At 36.3% G+C, this 20,855-nt stretch overlaps 4 protein-coding genes across 4 annotated transcripts; all 4 read right to left on the bottom strand.

Annotated features, from left to right (window-relative positions):
* Nucleotides 1-5,221: 5,221 nt before the first annotated feature.
* Nucleotides 5,222-6,234, bottom strand: LOC111906194 (uncharacterized). The gene is made up of 3 exons (XM_023901920.2): nucleotides 6,061-6,234; nucleotides 5,781-5,958; nucleotides 5,222-5,712 (listed from the first exon to the last, which is right to left on the bottom strand). Exons 1-3 carry the CDS (start codon nucleotides 6,232-6,234, stop codon nucleotides 5,222-5,224), a joined length of 843 nt encoding a protein of 280 aa, XP_023757688.2.
* Nucleotides 6,235-12,236: 6,002 nt separating this feature from the next.
* LOC111906167 (cytochrome P450 71AV8) lies at nucleotides 12,237-14,333 on the bottom strand. The gene is made up of 3 exons (XM_023901895.3): nucleotides 14,135-14,333; nucleotides 13,310-14,028; nucleotides 12,237-13,219 (listed from the first exon to the last, which is right to left on the bottom strand). The coding sequence occupies exons 1-3, from the start codon at nucleotides 14,277-14,279 to the stop codon at nucleotides 12,590-12,592; spliced, it is 1,494 nt and encodes a 497-aa protein (XP_023757663.1). The 5' UTR covers nucleotides 14,280-14,333; the 3' UTR covers nucleotides 12,237-12,589.
* Nucleotides 14,334-17,936: 3,603 nt separating this feature from the next.
* On the bottom strand, nucleotides 17,937-18,557 carry LOC111906192 (uncharacterized). The gene has a single exon (XM_023901919.1). It carries the CDS (start codon nucleotides 18,555-18,557, stop codon nucleotides 17,937-17,939), a length of 621 nt encoding a protein of 206 aa, XP_023757687.1.
* A 286-nt stretch (nucleotides 18,558-18,843) lies between these two features.
* On the bottom strand, nucleotides 18,844-19,927 carry LOC111906191 (uncharacterized). Its single transcript, XM_023901918.2, has 3 exons — nucleotides 19,806-19,927; nucleotides 19,287-19,692; nucleotides 18,844-19,146 (listed from the first exon to the last, which is right to left on the bottom strand). The coding sequence occupies exons 1-3, from the start codon at nucleotides 19,925-19,927 to the stop codon at nucleotides 18,844-18,846; spliced, it is 831 nt and encodes a 276-aa protein (XP_023757686.2).
* Nucleotides 19,928-20,855: the final 928 nt, after the last annotated feature.

Here is a 20,855-nt window from a genome sequence, read left to right as displayed (position 1 = left end):
TTGGGCGATGAGAAACTCTCCCTATTTGGTAAATTCTTGACATTTCCACAAATAACATAATTAAGAATCAAATCCATTATTGCTAATAATAGAAACATTCAAACATCAATTTTTCATACACGCCATTGCAAGGATAAATAAATAATATAAAATCAAATTTTATTTTATTGCGGAAAAATTTGTCCTTACAATGCAATTCATTGAAAAACTATGCTAATATATATATATTTCTTAGTAATCTTATTCTAACTGCAAGTAGTAGCTCAAGAATCTAATCTTCAAGTAATGCGATCAAAATCCATTTCTTCACGATTAGATTTCGCTCACTTCTTCCCTTAAGCTTCCTCTCTTTTCTTCGATCCTACAAAACATCAATTGTAATCTTATCACATTATGTATTAAGAATCTAGAATAGGAACTTAAAAGAGTTAGTTAATGGATTTTACCTAAATCAGAGCCATACATTTTGACTCTCCCATCTCTTAGATCTCTTAGGTAAATAGGGCAACTTCGTCTCCAATGCCCATTCTCTTGGCAATAAAAGCAAATTGACTCTTTTGGAACAGCACATGGAGCTACTTCTGACTTTGCCTTTCTCTTATGATCAAACTTTTCGATCATGGCATGCCTTTCGTTTCCATTGCCTATATCCATAGAGGTATGGAAGGCCGATCCACCAATCAACTTTGCTTTTCCAGTGCGCCAAATCATCGCTGATTCAACAGCAATAAGCATGTAGGTGAGATCTATAAGGGTCACGTCGTGGTTCATCACATAATACTCTCTTACGAACTCACTATATGAGTTAGGAAGTGACTGAAGAACCCAGTCAATAGCCAACTCCTCACAGACAACGGATCCCAACATTCTTAACCTATCAATGTGTGACTTCATCTGTAGGACGTGTGCACACATCGACTTTCCTTCTTCATGTTTACTTGCCAAAAGGGCTTGAGTGAGATTGAACTTTTCAAGCCTTCGAACTTGTGGGTTAGGGAGAATAATTGGAGGAGGTGGAGGAAGTGAAGCATGATCTCTTGTTCTTCAATCGAATCGTGGAATATCATCTTCATTTGGAAAGCTTGTTCCACGGGATTAGGGAAGACTATAGTTGTCGTACTTTGACATCTACAAAACGGGAGAAAAATAAATTCAAGTTAGTTGATTGATTGAGTCCTTAATAAATCACCCAAATAAGATACTAAGGCTAGGACCCAACACAATATTCCACAACTTGGGAAAGGGATGCCGTAACCCAAATTGAAGAACATTTGAAGGTAAGTGAATGACGATTCACTAATTTTCCACCATGAAAAACGAAAAACAGATTAAGTTTTAAATGCTTTGAAAACTCCTAGATCCTTTGAGATTCATTGAAATTTTCAATGGCATGTTTAAATCTCGATATGCCCCTCGATTTGTGACTGGGATGCCGAGGATCACAAAACAGGGTGTGAATAACCATGCAAACTTACATGGTGCCCCCACATGTTACAGTCACCTATTTGATGTGCCGGTTAACCACACACGCTTCACCGAACTATGACAAACATTAAGTCACCCTTTGCTACCTTTGCTTAGACCCATTTTGTGTGCCGGTTAACCACACACGCTCCACTAACGTCTTCGCAAGGGTACAAAGTGTAATTTCATGGAATTGCATCAATTCACTTTTGCCTAGAGTAACTAAGATTGAGAATTTGCAAAAAAAAAAACATTTAGTTAATTTTGTACTTCATTATACTTATAATGGAAGGTTTCTGTCCTATCCTACCCGTTCGGCTAACGACCCTCCACTAGTCAAGAGTGCGGTGGGTAAGAGTAGATACCCATTCAATCGCCATTTTATAGGCAATTTCCTTAAACACCCCTTATAGACCAGCTTCGTGAATGAGACCTACTAACGGTAAGATTGACTGTTTATTCATACATACATACATATATATATATATATATATATATATATATATATATATATATATATATATAATATTAGACTTTTATTGTTATATATAGTATAGGGTGCATTTTACACTTTTAAAATATTAGGTGGTCAAATTTAACAATTATACTTTTAATTTAATTAAATTGTGAATCAAAACTTTATGGATTTATTAAACATCCTTTAATTATACACTTTAATTAATTAATAAAACCATAAGGGTGTGATTTGAACTTTTCAAAACAATACTAGGGTTTTAGAATTTAACATTTCTAAATTAAACTTTTAATCAACTTTTAAATTCCAAAACTTGAGGGCAAGTTTTGAAACATTTCAAAACATTAGGGTTTTAACTATTTAAATTTCAAAACCAAAACTTTTAAGTTCTAATTTAAACTATAAAACTTACATGGGCACAATTGAAACTTTTTCACAACACAATGATCAAATAACAAATAATAGAAATCAAACAATTAATTTTTGTCATTATCTTATTTCACCTAATCCCATAAGATAATTACCAAATAATTTAAATAATCCATATTTATCATATAAGGAAACTATTATTCAAAAGATTTGAAATTATATTTTGTTTTATGAAGGATAATCATCCAAATATAATAAAAATCGAATTTTATCAAAAAAATACGTTTTTGGTATTAATCCTTCAGCAGAACAGCAAGAAATCCCGATATTCCCTCTGTCTGACCCTTGGATTCGCCGAGTCAGGGACTGGATCGAGTCAGACAGACTCGCCGAGTTCATCCACTGACTCACCGAGTCAGGTTGGGCAGAGGCCAAAAAATCGATTTTCAGTTAATAATTCAACATAGCTTCACATACAACAGAAACCAATCAAGGCTCTGATACTAATGATGGGTTTTAGCCATAAGAACATCCTATGTGCTCATGCAAACCCTATGCTTGGATCTAGGTTTCTCTATTGTACATGCAATGTATCCAAGACTTACAGTCTTAGATCTAACAAATTATAAACTGAAATTAGGGTTTAAAGAATTACCTTTGATTGTTATGTAGCAATAACAATCTCAATTCCTCCTTACAATGACTTTAGAAAGCTTAGAGTCACAATTGTCACTCCTCTAATGGCTCAAACGGGGGTCGGTCAATTCTGGCGTGGTAACTATTGTTGTATGTAAACTCTGCCAAAGGAACGTATGTATCCCAAATCCCTCTAAAATCCGACACGCATGCCCGAAGCATATCCTCAAGTGTCTGGATCGTCCTATCACTATGGCCATCTGTCTGGGGGTGGTATGCCATTCTAAAATGCAAATGAGTGCCCAGTTCCTCATGGAACTTCTTCCAGAACCTAGATGTAAATCGAACATCTCTGTCAAAGACTACCAACACTGGAACCCCGTGGCTAGCCACCGCCTCTCGTACATAAATATCTGTCAGCTTCTCTGCGGATATACTCTCAGAGATCAAAATAAAGTGGACATTCTTTGTCAACCTATCCACGATCACCCATATGGCGTCCACACCCCTCACTGTCCTCGACAACTTCGTGATGAAGTCCATAGTGGGCGCTTCCCACTTCCACATGGGAATGGGTAGCAGCTGAAACTTGCCATGAGGCCGCTAATGCTCAGCCTTGACCTTCCTGCAGGTCAAGCACTGCTCCACGAACCAAGCAATCTCCCGCTTCATGCAGGGCCACCAGTAACTCAGCCTCAAGTCCCTATACATTTTTGTAGACTGAGATGTATCGAGAACATGAACTTAGGTGCCTCCTCTAATGTCTTCTGTCTCAATCCTCGAGTCACCGGTACCCACACCCGGTCACACTGTGTTAGAAGACCTTGGCTATCCCGAACACACAAGGGATACTGACCCCGAATCCGCTCTATCTTCTAGTTCTCTTTCTTCTCACCCTCGGCATGTTCCTATTTGATCATATCCAACAATGGAGAGATCACCGTCATCCTCAAACAAACGTTCCGAATCGGGTAACTGGCCGCCTTACAGCTCAAAGCATCGGCCACCACATTGGCCTTCCCTAGGTGGTATAAGATCTCATAATCATAGTCTTTCGGCACGTCCAACCACCTTCTTTGCTGCATGTTGAGGTTCTGTTGATCCATTAAATACTTCAAAATCTTGTGATCAGTATAAATCGTGCACCGTACTCCATAGAAGTAGTGCCTCCAAATCTTTAGGGCAAACACCACTACCCCCAATTCCAGGTCGTGAGTGGGGTAATTTGCCTTGGCTTCAACTACCTCGAGGCGTAGGCTATCACATGCTGCCTCTGCATCAGTACCGCGCCTAACCTTGAGATCGATGCATCATAGTACACTACTAAATCGTCAAGTCCCTCAGGTAGTATGAGTATCAGAGCCTCACATACTCTTTGTCTCAGGGTCTCAAAAGACAACTGTTGATCCGGGCCCCACCTAAATGTCACATTCTTCTTGGTCAAGCGGGTCAAAGGCACAACGATCTTGGAGAAATCTTGGATGAATCTCCGATAGTGCCCCGCTAAACCCAAGAAGCTACGAATCTCCGATGCGTTTTTCAGTATTTCCCACCGCAACACAACCTCAACCTTGCCCGGATCCACCGAAATGCCCTCCTGGTTGATGATGTGTCCAAAAAACTGTACCTCACGCATCCAACAATCGCACTTTGAGAACTTGGCGTAGAGCCTTTCCATTCTCAGTGTCTCCAATACCTCCCTCAAGTGCTGCTCATACTATTTACTGGTCTTAGAATAGACCAATATATCATCAATAAAAATGATCACCGACTGATCCAGCATCGGTCTACACACTCTGTTCATGAGATCCATGAACGCTGCTGGGCATTAGTGAGCCCAAAAGGCATCACCACAAACTCATAGTGCCCATACCGAGTCTTGAATGCAATCTTCGGTATATCCTCATCACGAATCCTCATCTGACGGTATCCCGACCGAAGCTCAATCTTGGAAAACTAAGACGCACCATGCAGCTTATCAAACAAATCACCGATCCTCGGTAACGGATAATGGTTTTTCACCGTTAGCTTGTTGAGCTCTCGATAATCAATGCACATCCTATGTGATCCATCCTTCTTTTTCATGAACAGGATTAGAGCTCCCCACGGGGAACTGCTCGGACGGATAAACCCTCGGTCTAGCAGCTCCTGAAGCTGCGTAGATTTCTCATGCATTTCGGGCGGTGCCAGTCGGTATGGTGCCTTCGCTATCAGAGTGGCACCCTACACCAAATCAATACAAAACTCCACTTTCCTCTCCGGAGGCACTCCTAGTAACTACTCAGGAAAGATATCCTGAAACTCCCGTACAAACGGCACACTGCCCACATCTGTCGTGGTCTCAACCCTCGTATCCGAGATATATGCCAGAAATCCCGCATAACCTTGCTGCATAAATCTCCTAGCTCTCGCACCTGAGCAGAGGGTCGGTACCCTACTTGGGGTTCGAACCCTCACCAAATGGCACTCGCAATCGATCATGGCCCCGTTGACCCCCAACCAGTCCATCCCGACAATCGCCTTCAACCCTTGCAACGGTATTGAGACTAAATCAACACGAAACCTCTCCCCAAGAACATTCAGGACACAGTCCCGATACACCCTCACTGTACTCACGGTGCGATCGTATACAATCTCTATCTCAAGCGGGGAATCCGAAGTTCCCGTCGCATCCCGAAACTTCTTGCTAAGCATAAGAGACACAAACGATCGGTTAGCTCCCGAATCGAACAAAACATGAACAGACATACCATTGACCAAAAAGGTCCCTATACTTAAGCACAGTATACACATAAGCAATGCAATAAATCCAGAGCAAGAATATAAAAATACGTACCAACCACAACGTCTGGTGCTGCCCGAGCCTCCTCGGTAGTCAACTGAAATGCACGTCTCTTCACTGCTGGAGCATCAACACGTTGGCTATCATTAATCCTCACTGTGGCGGGCGCAGGCGCCGCCACTGCTCCTCCCCCTCCCTGCAACCTTGGACAATCACCCTTTTTATGGCCAGTCTGGTTGCAATGGAAACAAATTAAGCCCTTCTTGGGGCAATCCTTGCTCACGTGGCCCTGCTGACCACACGTATAACATGCCGGGCCCGTCCCTCGACAAACTCCATCATGAAATCTCCAACACTTGGCACACTGGCCACAACCCTGTTGGCCCCTACTAGATGAATCCGAGGTCTTAGGCTTTTTAGCCTGACCTACTGCTATATGTTCCTGCTTAGGCTTCCGCTTGGTGCGAAAGTCCGACTCCATCTCCCGCTCACGGGCCTTCTCAACCATCTCATTTAGGATTTTGCACCCATTGAAGCTCATAAACTCCCGGATATCATCCCTCAAAGTGGAATAATACCGCGTCCTCCTCATGTCCTCATCGGTAGCATACTATGGAATTAACAATGCTCGTTCCAAAAACTTGGCAGTGATCTCCACCACAGTCTCGATGGTCTGCTGGAGCTCCTAAAATTCCCTCACCAACCACTCTACCTCAACGGATGGTGCAAACTCCAAATCAAATCGCCGAACAAACTCGACACATGTCATCTCAGCCACACCAACTGCTCCCACCTGACTGGTCACCTCTCCTACCAGTCTCGGGCTCTGTCACTCAGCATACACGAAGTAAAACCCACCTTTGCCTCATCAGGGCAAGAACTCGTGCGTTGGGCGTTCTCTATGTCCGCCACCCACCTTCGGCTACTATGGGGTCCCTGACCCCGAAAAACTCTAGTGCCTCGTACGCCTTGAACTCCCGGAACGAAGGAGTTCGGGACCTGACCTGGCCCACAACAATCTATGCTCTAAATGCCTTGAGCCTATCCTCCATGATCTCCATCATACCCTCCTTGACCATCCAAAAGATAATTGGGGTAACATCAAGGATGCCCCTGGTAACCTATGTTGCAATAAGCTCACACAGCCTCTCGTTAATGGCCTCGATAGTGTCACCTGACCCGGCCCCGGATCCATATCCCCCTTGTCCAAATCGTGTCACCACCATACTGAACTGCAACGCCACAAATCATAATGATCATGATGCCCAAATATGGGATCTTTCCACACCGGTCCTCCTCAGAGCTTTCAGATCTAACATTGGTTCGTAGTAGTACATGCCCAATACTACCTTCCACACCTACCTATACCTTCCCCAAGGCTCTACCTGATAATTCTAATCCGTCCCAAAACAAATCATATCCCACAGACTACCGCATATCTCAAATCCTAGGCGATCCTAAGATTTTCTCTACCCACATCAATCATACCAATCATAACAGGTTGCCTTTATGCATGCAAATTATATACAAAAAAGGATCAAATAGACTTCTGAATAATAGATCCTATCATAGGACCACAACCAGACAAGGAACAGGAAATAAGGCCAAATCAATCATTCCAAGGCTATAAGCTCCTAATCGTATACAAATTTAAAAGCATACACATAGCAAAATCCATACGATTATCATAGTTCAAATATCAGTATAACATGGATAACATATTAAGGAACTACTTACTTGGCTCGGCCGATCACGCACGTTGCACTCTCCTCTTTTCCATTCTTTAAAAGTTTGAACTTTTATTTTTTTTTATTTCGAAAAGAATTTTACACTTTCCTTAGTTTGAGTCCCGACACACCCGAGGGTGTGCCTGAATCCCTCAAACCAAGGCACTGATACCAACTTGTAATGACCAAATTTTCGAAAGAAAATTTTAATTTTTGATTAACCAAAATACTTTCCACAAACAATGAAATTCCAAAAACAATTGATTTCAAAATTCATATCAAGTACAATTTTATTTCAAATCATTAGAGTGTCCCGTAAAAATGCCTGTGAGAGAGTGCACGCTGCGCCATCAAACCTTGCCCTTGCCCTTGGGCTAAGATGTATCTGAAACAAATCCACAAACTATAAGCTAATGCTTAGTGAGTTCCCCAGAGCATACCCCACATAACACATAACACATATCACATCGCTATAAAACCTCATATATCACATAAGCCATGCATACAACATACAAGGAAGTCATGGAAACCCTCTAGGGCCATACACCTAGTGCCACTAGAACCCCCAAGTGGTCTTATTACCTGCCATGGGAACCCCCACATGGTCTTCCTGCCATGGGAACCCCTACATGGTCTTTCTGCCATGTGAACCCCCACATGGTCTTCCTACCAAGAAAATATCATACAAACTAATCATGTAAATACACTAGGATGCCATGGAAACCCTCCAAGGTCTTTTACCAAATGCCACGGGAACCCCCACGTGGTCTTAGTCTACTGCCACGGGTACCCCCGGGGTCTTCCATGCAAATGTCATACTAACATAACGCATAATAAATCGACAATCCACATATCATAAAATGGGCCGGCCTAGGTGCCTTAGACCTATTGGTATGGTGAGAAGACTCACCTCATGAATGCTGAACTGATAAGCTAAGATTAGATAAATCTCACACACTGCTCCTCCTCAACTGCCTATAATCAACATGTGATTAACTTGTCATAATCCCATACATACCCTCAAAGCTAACACTGGTCAACTGTCCATGTTGACCTCAACTCATCGAGTGCATCCAACAATTCGTCGATTTCCTTCCGAGTCCATTCCACTGAATCTCGAGTCAACTCACAGAGTCACCTTAGTGACTCGTCTAGTTCATCAAATGCCTAGAAAACCTAAAGTCCATTCAGACCAAAACGCCAATCCTTCACTGCACTCAATCAGAACTCAAAAATGGGCAAACCCTACCCCGACTCGTCGAGTCAACTAAGGGACTCGACGAGTTCCTTCAGCCACCTTTATATTCAACCCTTTTCAGTGGGATCTAAGGTCCCAAAATTCAAATCCAACCTACCCTAGTGTAGATACCACGTAAAGTTGCAAACGTTACGTGCATGCAAGGCTTAACATGGCTAAAACATCAAAACTAAGCTTGCTACAAGGTTTTAGTTCATGGAAAGGGCCTAAGCTGGATAAAGTGAGCAACTTTATGGAATTGGGGACCTAGAGAGGTCTAGATCTGGAACCATATCCTTGTGATAAGTCCAGATCCAAGTATGACCTTATTTTGCACCCAAAAGTGACCATATCCTTCCATGAAATGAGATCTAAGCAAAAAGTGATCAAGGCGGTAACTTTTTTCCTCTAAATGGATGCTCACAACCAGTGGATGTTGGATCCCAAGCCTTCTCCTATCTTCAAGCTCCTCAACCTTCAAGTTTCTTCGTTAAAAGCACAAGTTTTACTCTCTAAGACTCACACACTCTCAAGGAAGCTCAAATATGCGGCTAGGGTTTCTTTCTGGGCTGTAAAGACGATGAGGGAGGCTACAAATGAGCCATAGATCCTTTAAATAAGGCACAAACCCTTGGAAAGTAGGGTTTCTCTCTATAGAGCCTACTCGTCGAGTCGGGGCCTTCCGACTCATCGAGTAGGGTTTAAATCCCGCGTCGCCTAATAGTATCTACTCGACGGGTCAGAGCTCTCCAACTCGCCGAGCCCATGCACAAACCCTAAAATATTAAATAATTTAAACAATAACTGCAACAGACGTTACAAATATCCCCCACTTGAACTAGACTTCGTCCTCGAAGTCTGCTGGCCCAAATAATTCTGGGTAGTGGTCTCGCATCTCGTCCTCCAGAGAGAGGAGAGAGGATTGTAATTTAGATCTTTTTCTTGAAAAATAGTGGATGAAAATATGATGTCAAAGGACCGTATTTATAGCTGATAGGAAAACCATAAAAACCCTAATTTGAAATAAAATAATATTATTTTAAATCCGAAATTATCTAGTTTCCTGATTATCCATATTATCCATATGGAATAATATAGAAACCCTAAGGAGCCTACGAATTTCGGCCAACCCTTGGAACTTTCTAGAATTACTTTCTTGTTCGACTATTGAACAATTACAGTTTTAGTCATTGTATTTTTAATTAATTAAATTAATCACAAAATTAATTCTAATAATTTCTGATTAATTATTAATTAAATAATAGTATTTATAATGAATATATTAATCTCATAATATATTAACAAACTATTTATTAATCATATAATAAATCAATAAATCAACCTTTCTTTGTAAAAGTCATCTCATCATTAAATTAATCACAAAATTAATTCTAACAATTTCTGATTAATTATTAATTAAATAATACTATTTATAATGAATATATTAATCTCATAATATATTAACAAACTATTTATTTCTATTTATAAGAAATCAATAAATCAACCTTTCTTTGTAAAAGTCATTCCGTCAATTACTACTTTTAAGGCAACCTAATAAAGACTTTTCTTTTAATTCAAGTATATATCAATTTAGTTATGGACTTAGACACTTAATCCAATATAATATAAACGATTGATGATGCTTTAAATATAGGTCAACATCACCTTTTAACTATAGGTCAATATCATCTTTTAACTACGATCCTTTCTTGTACACATAATATATAGCCTTTATTGGCACACCATATACTTTTGTGTGTGACTTATGCATCACATTTGCTTGCTTAGTACAACTTTTGCATTATTCATGTCCTTTATTGAATTTTATACAACGATAAAACCATATAATGCCATGCTTTGAAAAGAAATCAAATCTTTTTCCTTTAGCCATGTAGATCCCACATGAAGACTATGTTTCACAATTACCATCTGTTGATGTCTATGCATACACCTATAGAATTGGAACCTTTTTTAATTACTATACTTCTTCTTAAAAAATGGCAACATATTTAGTAGGGGATGTAGAGGGTTTTAGTGGGGTGCATACACCACACTTAACATGTTTTTTTTACATATCCTCCCTAATAAATAAAGAACTTTTTGTCACATGTCACTCTCTCATTGATTTGACCACATGTCATTTTATGGTTATTTTCAATTAATTTTTTTCCACTTGACATTTTATGGTTTTTTTTTCATTTTATTAATTTCCACATAATATTTAAATGTAATAATTGCAATAAATATAATAATAAATGCATATCAATTTCATTAATTGACTTCCTTCTAATTTCAAATTTTCTAAATTAAAGTTTCTTTAGTTTCCTTTATTTATTTATCTAAATTATTTGTTTAATTTAAAAGAAAAACAAACAATTTAATTTTAATAATTCAATATTTTTTTTATTTTTTTCTTATAAATTAAAACTTCTCAAATGTTTAGAATTTCATATTTTTTTCCTTAAAATGAAGCTATATAATACATGAGTCTTAACCTAGTATTTTATATAGAAAGTTCATAATTAAAATTGATTTTTAATTAATGTCCCCATACTAATAATAGTTGTAAACTATGCACCCCAATTACAATAATCTCTGGATCCGCCATTGAACATATTATACAATTTTAACAAATTTTTTTGTTCATGCCTTACATATATCAAATGCAAAGAATGAATTTGCCTATTATATCGTCACATGCATAAAAATTTCCATCCATAAGAATTCGTCAAACCAATGAGAATTATACTATCCTCAAACATCAGTAACTTCATTAGGATCATCATTATTTTTTGGGATTTTGACATAAAAGTCCTTAAGTTTATTAGGTTTTGTTGGTTTTGTCCCTATGACGATTTTTTGTTCGTTAATATCTAAAATTTACCAAGTTTTTTTCATTTTTGTCCTTTCTACAAATCTTGTATGTTTTTACCCTAATTATGTTTTTCAAATTTGCAAAAAACCTGTTAAGTTTACAAATCTTATATGTTTTTTATCGTAATTATGTTTTCCAAATTTGACATGAAAGTCTTTAATTTTGTTAAATTTTGTTGGTTTTTTCCCTGGACATCTACTATTATAGGTAGCAAGGGCAAAAATAAAAAAAAACCTTGCAAATTTTGGACATTAACAAACAAAAAATCATCACAAGGACAAAACTAACAAAACCTATAAACTTAAGGACTTTTATGTCAAAAGTCCTTATTTTTTTGCTCCATATGAACATAAACGGTTCTAATTAGGTTAATGTTCACCCATCCAATCACCATTAAAATGAATTCACACAAAGATCTTTTCACTCGGCCTCATACACCACACATTGGGCAAACTTGTCTTCACAAAGAGCAAACAGGTATAATTAATCCAGCCGAATCCATGAACCTTATTCCTCTTGTCTCTACAAAAAGGAGGTTCAATTCACAAACTTTGTATAACATAACAACATCAACCGAGGATGAAGAACCTAGTGTGCTCTAATACAACATGTTAGAAACACATCAGAAAGCAACACACGAAAATGAATTAGACAATATAATATATACCCACTTCTATTTTACATATAACATATTCATGAATTAAACAATATAATTAAACACTTGAACTCGAGCCTTGCACCGTTTATTATGGTACCATGACACAGATGATTTCTTACATAGAATCTTTTGCCCAACGGGTTCTCATGCATTCAAAAGGTAAACAAAGAAATTGACAATCCACAAATTGGACTCAACCCGGAATGAAATTGTACTAAAATGCAATAAACGTGATTATATGATTGGTATTACAAGAAAATGTGTTATTTACTTATTAAGGAATAAGGAGAAAAGGGACCATCTCAACCAAGAAGGAGATAATTCTGATTCAAGGCGCAATCATTTTTTTTAATAATTCCTTCAACCTCAATAACTTGACGCTTCAAGTGTTTTGAAATCTGTAGGCACTAGTAACAACTCGGTCTTTCTTTGAACAGTGGCTCCAAAGCTCTCAGTCATATCCAAGTCTTGAAAAGTTTTGCCATTTGGGAGCTTCCAGTTGAAGTAGTAAAGTATATGAGCCAAAGGAAGTTCCACGTTGGCTAAACCAAGGGCAGCTCCAGGACACATTCTCCTTCCAGCACCAAACGGGAGATACTCATACTCTGAACCCATTACAGTGATGGAGCTGTTTTCGAATCTCTCTGGCATGAAAGTTTCAGCATCTTTCCAGTATTCAGGATCCCTGTTTATGGCAAACACATTGACAATAAGTTTTGTCTTGCTTGGTATGTCGTATCCCCCCAACACACATGGCTCCCTACACTCTCTAGGCATAACCAACGGTAGTGGTGGGTGCAACCTCAATGTTTCTTTGATCACTAGCTTTAGGTAGTTTAGTTCTTGTATATCTTCCTCTTGGATCCTTTCCTTTCCATTTAGTGCTTGCCTTAGTTCTGCTTGTACTTTCTCCATCGCTCTTGGACACCTTATCAATTCAGAGATTGCCCATTCAATTGTGGCTGATGATGTATCTGTGCCAGCTCCAAACATATCCTGCATCATTTGATTCAAATTGTGAGTCTTCAAGAGAAATAGTGTGCAACAATCAAATTTATCGATAGGCATAAGCAGATATATACTTACCAAGATGACTGCTTTGACGTTGTCTGCTGTCAATGGAAACTCAGCGCTTTCTTTCAGTCTTAACAGAACATCAAGTAGAGTCTCTTGTGATGAGCTTGTACGATTTCCAGGGTGCTCGGCCATGATATTGTTGATCAAATTGTCAAGCTTATTGTGTATGTTGGTTAACTTAGCTCTCTTCCCTGAAAGGTGGTGAAGCAACGTTTTAGAAGGAAAGATATCCGCCACATCAAAACCTCCAGTCAACCTTAGTATTTCTTTTACTAATTCGGTAAATTTCATTTGGTCTTTGATTCCTTTTCCAAACGCCGCCCTACTAAGTATGGTAGCAATCATCTTGAAAATGTTTTCTGAAAGATTGATTGGTGATCCCTGCCCAGTTGATCGAATATGCTTAACCAAATTCCAACACTCCTCCTCACGAAGGGATTGAAAGGACTTCACTTTCTTGTTACTCAAAAGCTCCAAGGTGCAAAGCTTTCGCAACTGCCTCCAGTATTCACCATAGGGAGCAAGGACAATATCGGTATTGTGATATGCAACAATCTCACCGGTTAAAGTCTCCGGTCTGTTTGCGAAAGTAATATCATACGTTGTCAGAACCTCTTTTGCCCAACGTGGGGATGAAACAACGATCGTGGACACCTCTCCAAGTTGTAGATGCATGAGAGATCCATGTTTCCTTGCTAACTCCATGACACCACGATGTGGCATCGTACCTATAAAAGGATGGTTTTATCATCAGCAAAAGTAAAGTTCTATGCAAAAAAAGATAAGATTAAAATGTTAAGGATTCATAGCAAAGATTGAAACAAGATTACATACCTATCAAATGGTGCATGTGTCCGATTATTGGTAGTCTCCATGGCTCTGGGAGCAGATTTTTCTTTGATTTGGGACGTGTTACTAGCTTGAAGAGGATGAAGATGATAGCGGCAAGGCCAAGGGTAGTGATGACCGAAGTCTCCATTGCTTGAAATGGAGAAAAGTTAATGAGGTCTGGAATGATTTTTGGGTAATAAAGGGCGACGGTCTTATATAAGATATTTTTATGCCAGTAGATTGGTGGTTCTTAACAGCCCCAAAAATAGACTGGCTATGGTGGACTACCATGGCTTGTTTACTAATATATCTTACATACCATAGTTGACTTGCTAGCTAGCCTGTGAATTGTTATTTAATCGTGTACTTGCCACAATTCCATAAACTGTCGTCCCTTTTTGAAGGTTATACTATTTTTATATTAAAATTTTACGAAACCAAAACTAAAATTTACAGAAATAAGTAATCAATTCCCCATTTTTATTGCCCGCCAAAAAGGAAATAATGCTAATATTGTAGCATAGAGTTTTTATTAATTAATTTTAATTTAAATAATAATATAGTTGCATATGACTTCAAAACCTTGAGTTTATTTATATGGTTTTTGCTTTTGAGATAATATTCTTTCTAATAAATCAAAATCTTTTTTTTATATGTTATTCTTTCATTCATTTCATTTGGACACATAACATTTTATATTATTTTTGAATAAATGTTTTTTCATTTGTTATTTTTCTCAATTTTATATTTTTTTAATTAAAACATGACATTTAAACCTCAATTATTAATTCATTTAATTGAAAATCTACTATAATAAATGAAGGTTTTTTTGCCACATGTCCTCTTCTCCTTCATTTGGACACATGACATTTTCTAGAATTTTTAATTTTTTTATTTTCCACTTGTAATTTTATTATATTTTTCATTTTATTAAATTAAAATTCCACATTTAATGTGTAAGGTAATATATATGTAAAGTATTTATTAGAAAAAGATTATATATGTAATGTATTCAATACATTAAAGTTTCATTAATTTTAATAATTCAAAATTTTCTTCTTTTTCTTATAAATTCAAACTTTTCAAATTGTTAAAATTTTATATTTATTTTTTTAATTAAACCTATGTAATACATGGGTCTCACGTAGTTAATAAAGTAGAGTATTACTATTCATATATTATATTTAATTAATATCTTTCCTTTTAAATTCAAAATTTAAATTTTCAAATTTAAATAAATTTTATTTAAACCTTTATATTTAATTTTCTGATTACTAACCCGTATAATATACAGGTTTCACATCTAGTTTCTATAATTACACAAAAAGTATTAGGGGTTGTTTAGGACATATGAACACCTTGAATCGGTCAACATTTTGGACGTTTGGTTCAGCCACATTTAAATCGGTAGGCATTGAAACTTCTTCTGAATGGTTAAACAACATAATTTTCTCTTCACGAAGTGGGGATTGTGAACGTCATCACTTTTTCTTTGACGTTGCTTGAAAATGAAGATATCATATGCTCATATGGTTGCGTGAGTCGTGAGGCGTGAAACATACCTCATACTAAATAGTATAACTAATAGATATCATTTTATTTTTCCCTTCATTGCGGAAAAATAATTATTAGATGTCTTATTAATGAAATTTATGTTTAACTAGTCGCAAGTCGCACATATTTTAATCATGTATATTCGTCTCTTTTTATTAGGATCTAGATGAACCTAAAATTGTTTGATTTAATAAAGCTAAATAGTGTGGATGGAAATGATAAGATCGAAAATATTATTATGGAAAATTTCCATCGCCATCCTCATCACTGTTTCAAGTAAGTTTTTTTTTTTTTTTTTTTTTTTGTTTAATTCAACTTAGGTTTTCGTTTTGGGCTAGGATTCATTTCAATTTAGGTAATTAATTACCTACGGAATAACTACATTTCCGCCTCCTCATCACATATTTCAATCATGTATATTCGTCTCTTTTTATTAGGATCTAGATGAAGCTAAATATATGCATTGGACAAGTCCTTGGACTTGTTTTTCAAAAGCTTGAATATATAACTAAGGGTTTAGCCGTCTATCATTTAAACAGCATTTGCATTGTGTAATCGGCCGTGAGATAAAAAAAATGTCTTTATATGGAACCTGTGTTGTAATATGATAAATGTTTATTTCGATCTTTAACTCCACATCGGTCCTCTCTCTCTCTCTCTCTCTCTCTCATTTTTCTTCCTAAACTTGTCAAATCACATGGAAATTATCATCTTTTCATTCCAATACTTTCCACAACCATTTGTCATTTTGGTTAACATCCTTAATAAAACACGTTTTTATTGTAAACGGACAAATGTACTCTTTGTCTTTGAATAATTCAAAGAAAAAAAATACAAAGGGTATATATGTTATGATCCTTGTACTTAAAAGACATACATTTCATGACATGTGTATTTTTATGAAAACGTGGTTTCCATTCCATCACATTTGTTACAATAATCAAAAACAAAAACAAGTTCATTTTTTACAATCGCTTTTTTGGTTACTTCACGAATATAAGCAATAGTTGTTGGTGCTTCGCGAATACAAGATCTAATTGAAAGTTTATCTCATGAAAATTTCCCTTGTCATCCACTTCTCATTCTACATCCAATATTACAACACACGTTATTAGTGTATCATATCTAATGACAATTCAAATCTTGATAATACTTGACAACCAAAGTCTCAAAATGACGAGTTTATTTATCAAACTCAACTTTGTCCGACTATTGATCCTTCTACATTCAATCAAGCTAAAAGATATCTAACATGGTGGGAAGCAATGAAAGATGGAATCGATGCTCTTAAAGAAAACCCAACTCAAGTTTTAGTTCGAAGACGGGTGAATGAAAATAGTGTCAGATGCAACTGGATCTATAAATTCAAGCACGAATCTAATGGTTCAGTTAGTCACTATAAGGCTTGTTTTTTTTGCCAAATAGGTTTCTCAGAACAAAGACATGTTGCTAACCTTCTACTATTCGACTTGTCATCTTGATTATAGTTCATGTGGATAGAAACATCAACAAATTGATGTCAACAATGCGTTTTTCTTATGGAAACAGTGTTTATGAATCGACATATTGGATTTGTTGATTAAACTTTTCAAACTTGTATAATTTCTATCTCAAAAAGTGCTTATGGACTCAAACATGCTCCTCGAGTGTGCTCTTTAAACAAAGGTGTTGTTGTCTTTTGAATTCACTCAATGTGTTTCATATACATCTATCTTTGTAAGTTGTATACCTTTTTATGTCACATATGTTGTTGTTTATGTGGATGATAATATCATTATGGGAAGTTCACTAAACTATATTGATGAATTAGTTCAAAAACTTAATTCAAAATTTACTATTAAAGATTTAGGACAACTTAGTTATTTTCTTTGGATCGTAGCAACATCAATCATGATGGTGTACATTTATCTCAATAAAATATATTTTTGTTTTGTTAAAATGCACTGGTATGACACAATGTAAACCTCTTGCTTATCTGATATGTAGGGGCGGACGCATGAATTAGTAGTAGGGGTTGCACAAATATTTTTTCCGGTCAAACATAATATAAAACACTAAAAGTAAAATCCGGTCAAACATAATATAAAACATCTAATACAATTTTTTTCCTGGTTAAACATAATATAACAACGATCTATTAGAATTTAAATTTGTCCTCTTCGTGCAGACATCTTTTGAAACCGTTCAATTACTTTTTCATTCTCAACTTTCTCAAGTGTTTCGGTCTTGACATTACAAAGCAATGTGTCGTTCAAAAATCATCGCCAATTTTATTACACAAGTCGGTCTTCAAGAGCTTAATCTTTGAAAAACATCTTTCTACACTTGCGGGTGCTACGGGTAATATCAAAGCCAACTTTAAAAGCTTATAAACCAAAGGATAAGACTGATGCTTCCCCGTACTAACCATCAAACGAGAAAGGTCGGAAATTCCTTTCAAACTAGTGAAGCGCTCATCTTTGATGCAAGAGTGATAAAATATCTCAAGTTGTCCTTCAAGGTCTATCATATTTGAATCATCAAAGTCATACTTGTATAACTTACCTAACTTCAATAACTTTGATTTGTCAAATTGTGCAAATGAATCACAAGGGCTCAAAGCACCCATGTATTCTAGTAATTGGGTGCTTGTTTCACTAAATCTATCCCGATATTCTGTAAGTTGCATATCTACCACCGTGTTGAAGATTTCAACCTTAAAATGAAGCATATTAGTCTTTATAGTCCTACGTTTTCTCGCACCAATATACAACTCTTCCATATCTAAAGTATCAATTTCGTGTGTTTGACAAAAATATGATACTTTTGGCAAAATGCTAGCAAACCCTATTTTTCTAAAAGATTGCAATGCCTCCATTGTCCCTCTAACCATCGAAGCCACTTCTAAAATGTCTAGATCTTTTCTTTGAAGTTGCTTTGACAATGTCTCGTGAGGTGTAAAATGCCATACATTATATGTAAGTAAAACACGAACTCATATGATTTAAAATATGCTAAGATTCCAGATGCTTGTTGACGGTTTGCCAATGACCCTCCCCCCTCTTTCACAAAATCTAAAACTACAAGAACATCCGCAAACAACTTCATCAAACTTGTGAGTGTGTTGAAATGTGAATCCCATCTTGTTTCTCCCGCTCGAACAAGTGTTGTCTCTTGATTTAACCCTCTTTCGGTTTCAAGTTAACCACTACACAAGCCTTTTTGCACCCTTTCTCTTGCTTGCTCTCGTAGTAAGTCTTTCTTCTACACGAGGCACAAACAACATTAACCACCAACGCGATTTGCTCAAAGAAGTCACTAACACCATCATGCTTCTTTGTTACAGCCACAACTACTAATTGAAGTTGGTGTGCAAAGCAATGTACATAAAACTCCATGTCATTCTCTTGTAATATCAAAGCTTTCAAACCATTGAATTCCCCCCGCATATTGCTAGCCCCATCGTAACCTTGTTCTCTTATCTATTAAAATTTAAAACAATTAATATATATATATATATATATATATATATATATATATATATATATATATATTAAATTGAAATAACAAAAAATTAAAGAATAAATTACTGACTAAAACTCAACTTATTACTTGCATGTACTTCATTTATGACATTTTTGAGTGTCAAAGAAGATGTATCCTTCACGTGCACTAGTCCTATGAATCTTTCTTTCACAAAGCCAAGACTATCGACATAACGCAAAACAATAGCCATTTGTTCATTTTTTGAAACATCACTAGATTCATCAACTAGTAAAGCAAAAACATCTTGACCAATCTCTTCACGAATACTCAAAAGTACTTCTTGTGCAAAACATTGCACAGGTTCTTTTTGAATTTTAGGGGAAATAAGTTGATTGTTTTTAGGAGCATTTTCTAAAGTATTGTTGAAAATATCTTCACTAGTCTCTCGAATGACTTTTAACACTTCAATGTAAAGCCCTCTATTTTCCGAGTTAACAGACTCGTCATGACCACGAAATGTTAAACCGGTTTTCAATAAAAGTCTAAAAACAATAATAGAAACACGTAATCGAGCTTTATATTTATGGTCCTCTACTTTGGTTTGCCTCCTCAAGACTACATTAATAGCTTGTTTTTCCTCATTAAAAACTCACACTTTTCTTTTGCTTTGTTGTGAAAACTATCTACACCACCCACATGAGTCCGAAATGCATCTTTTTTATTCCAAGTATCAAAACCTTGGGAAACAAATGCATCTCTCCCACCTTTTTGTCCCATGAGGTCCCCACACAAATAAAAATATAAAAATATACACTATTCTTTTTCATGCTATATTCCAGCCAATCAAAGTCATCAAACTATGAAAGAATGAATCTTCTAAATCTATCACCTATTTTTTTTAGGAAACTTATGTGCCCTTACTTGACACGGTCCTTTAAGCAAATATGCTTTTCTTACATCATCTCTTATATTTGGTTTGTAACTTGTAATCAATGGCCTATCCGTCAGGTCCTTTAGAAGATCCTTCAAGTCAACATTATCATTAGGTTGGTTAGAGCATGGTGTTTGTGGAGTTACATTAGAAACCGAAAGGATTAATTGATTGGTGATTGGTGTTTGTGGAGTTACATTAAGATTAGAAACGGAAGGGATTGATTGATTGGAGATTGGTATTTGGGAACATTCTTCACCACTTTCATTAGGATTTGGTCTTTGTCTTTTGGTAAAGAAAAACCACTTAGTTTAACCTATAAAAACATAACAATTACACCTAATCAAACAATAAATTCAATAAAAAGGAGTTACTTTCACCTAATAAAAAAATATACCCTAATAAATAAAGATAAATTTGTTAAATGTCAACTTCTTATTTAATTTGACACATGTCATTTTCTTAGAATTTTAAAATTATTTTTTTTCCACTTGTCCTTTTTGTATTTTTTTCATTTTTATTCAACTTCCACCTATTAAATGTCACCTCATAGTAATTAATGTGAATTAATGTATATAATAAACATTCCATTTGTGAATTCTTATTTCTATCTAATAAATTACATTTGTGAATTTATATTAATTAGTTTTATTATTATAGATTAATCAAGACAAATTACATAAATGGTCCTTGTGGTTTATTCTATTTATTTCGAAAGTTTACTTTAAAAACTACTTAGTTTTTACACATTTATATTCAACATGATTTTTTAAA

The sequence above is a fragment of the Lactuca sativa genome, chromosome 3 (genome assembly GCF_002870075.4).
Source record: "Lactuca sativa cultivar Salinas chromosome 3, Lsat_Salinas_v11, whole genome shotgun sequence".
Classification (NCBI taxonomy): domain Eukaryota; kingdom Viridiplantae; phylum Streptophyta; class Magnoliopsida; order Asterales; family Asteraceae; genus Lactuca; species Lactuca sativa.
This window is presented reverse-complemented; position numbering and strand designations above follow the sequence as displayed.

Coding starts and splice junctions, on each gene's coding strand:
- LOC111906194 (XM_023901920.2), bottom strand. CDS start 6,234: ATGGTTGAGAAGGCCCGTGAGCGGGAGATGGAGTCGGACTTTCGCACC. Junction 5,959..6,060: donor GTTGGAGATTTCATGATGGA/GTTTGTCGAGGG, acceptor CATTGCAACCAG/ACTGGCCATAAAAAGGGTGA. Junction 5,713..5,780: donor AGCACCAGACGTTGTGGTTG/GTACGTATTTTT, acceptor GCTTAAGTATAG/GGACCTTTTTGGTCAATGGT.
- LOC111906167 (XM_023901895.3), bottom strand. CDS start 14,279: ATGGAGACTTCGGTCATCACTACCCTTGGCCTTGCCGCTATCATCTTC. Junction 14,029..14,134: donor ACACATGCACCATTTGATAG/GTATGTAATCTT, acceptor ATCCTTTTATAG/GTACGATGCCACATCGTGGT. Junction 13,220..13,309: donor ACGTCAAAGCAGTCATCTTG/GTAAGTATATAT, acceptor CAAATGATGCAG/GATATGTTTGGAGCTGGCAC.
- LOC111906192 (XM_023901919.1), bottom strand. CDS start 18,557: ATGGTTAGAGGGACAATGGAGGCATTGCAATCTTTTAGAAAAATAGGG.
- LOC111906191 (XM_023901918.2), bottom strand. CDS start 19,927: ATGGGACAAAAAGGTGGGAGAGATGCATTTGTTTCCCAAGGTTTTGAT. Junction 19,693..19,805: donor CACAACAAAGCAAAAGAAAA/GTGTGAGTTTTT, acceptor TATTGTTTTTAG/ACTTTTATTGAAAACCGGTT. Junction 19,147..19,286: donor TCAAAAATGTCATAAATGAA/GTACATGCAAGT, acceptor AAATTTTAATAG/ATAAGAGAACAAGGTTACGA.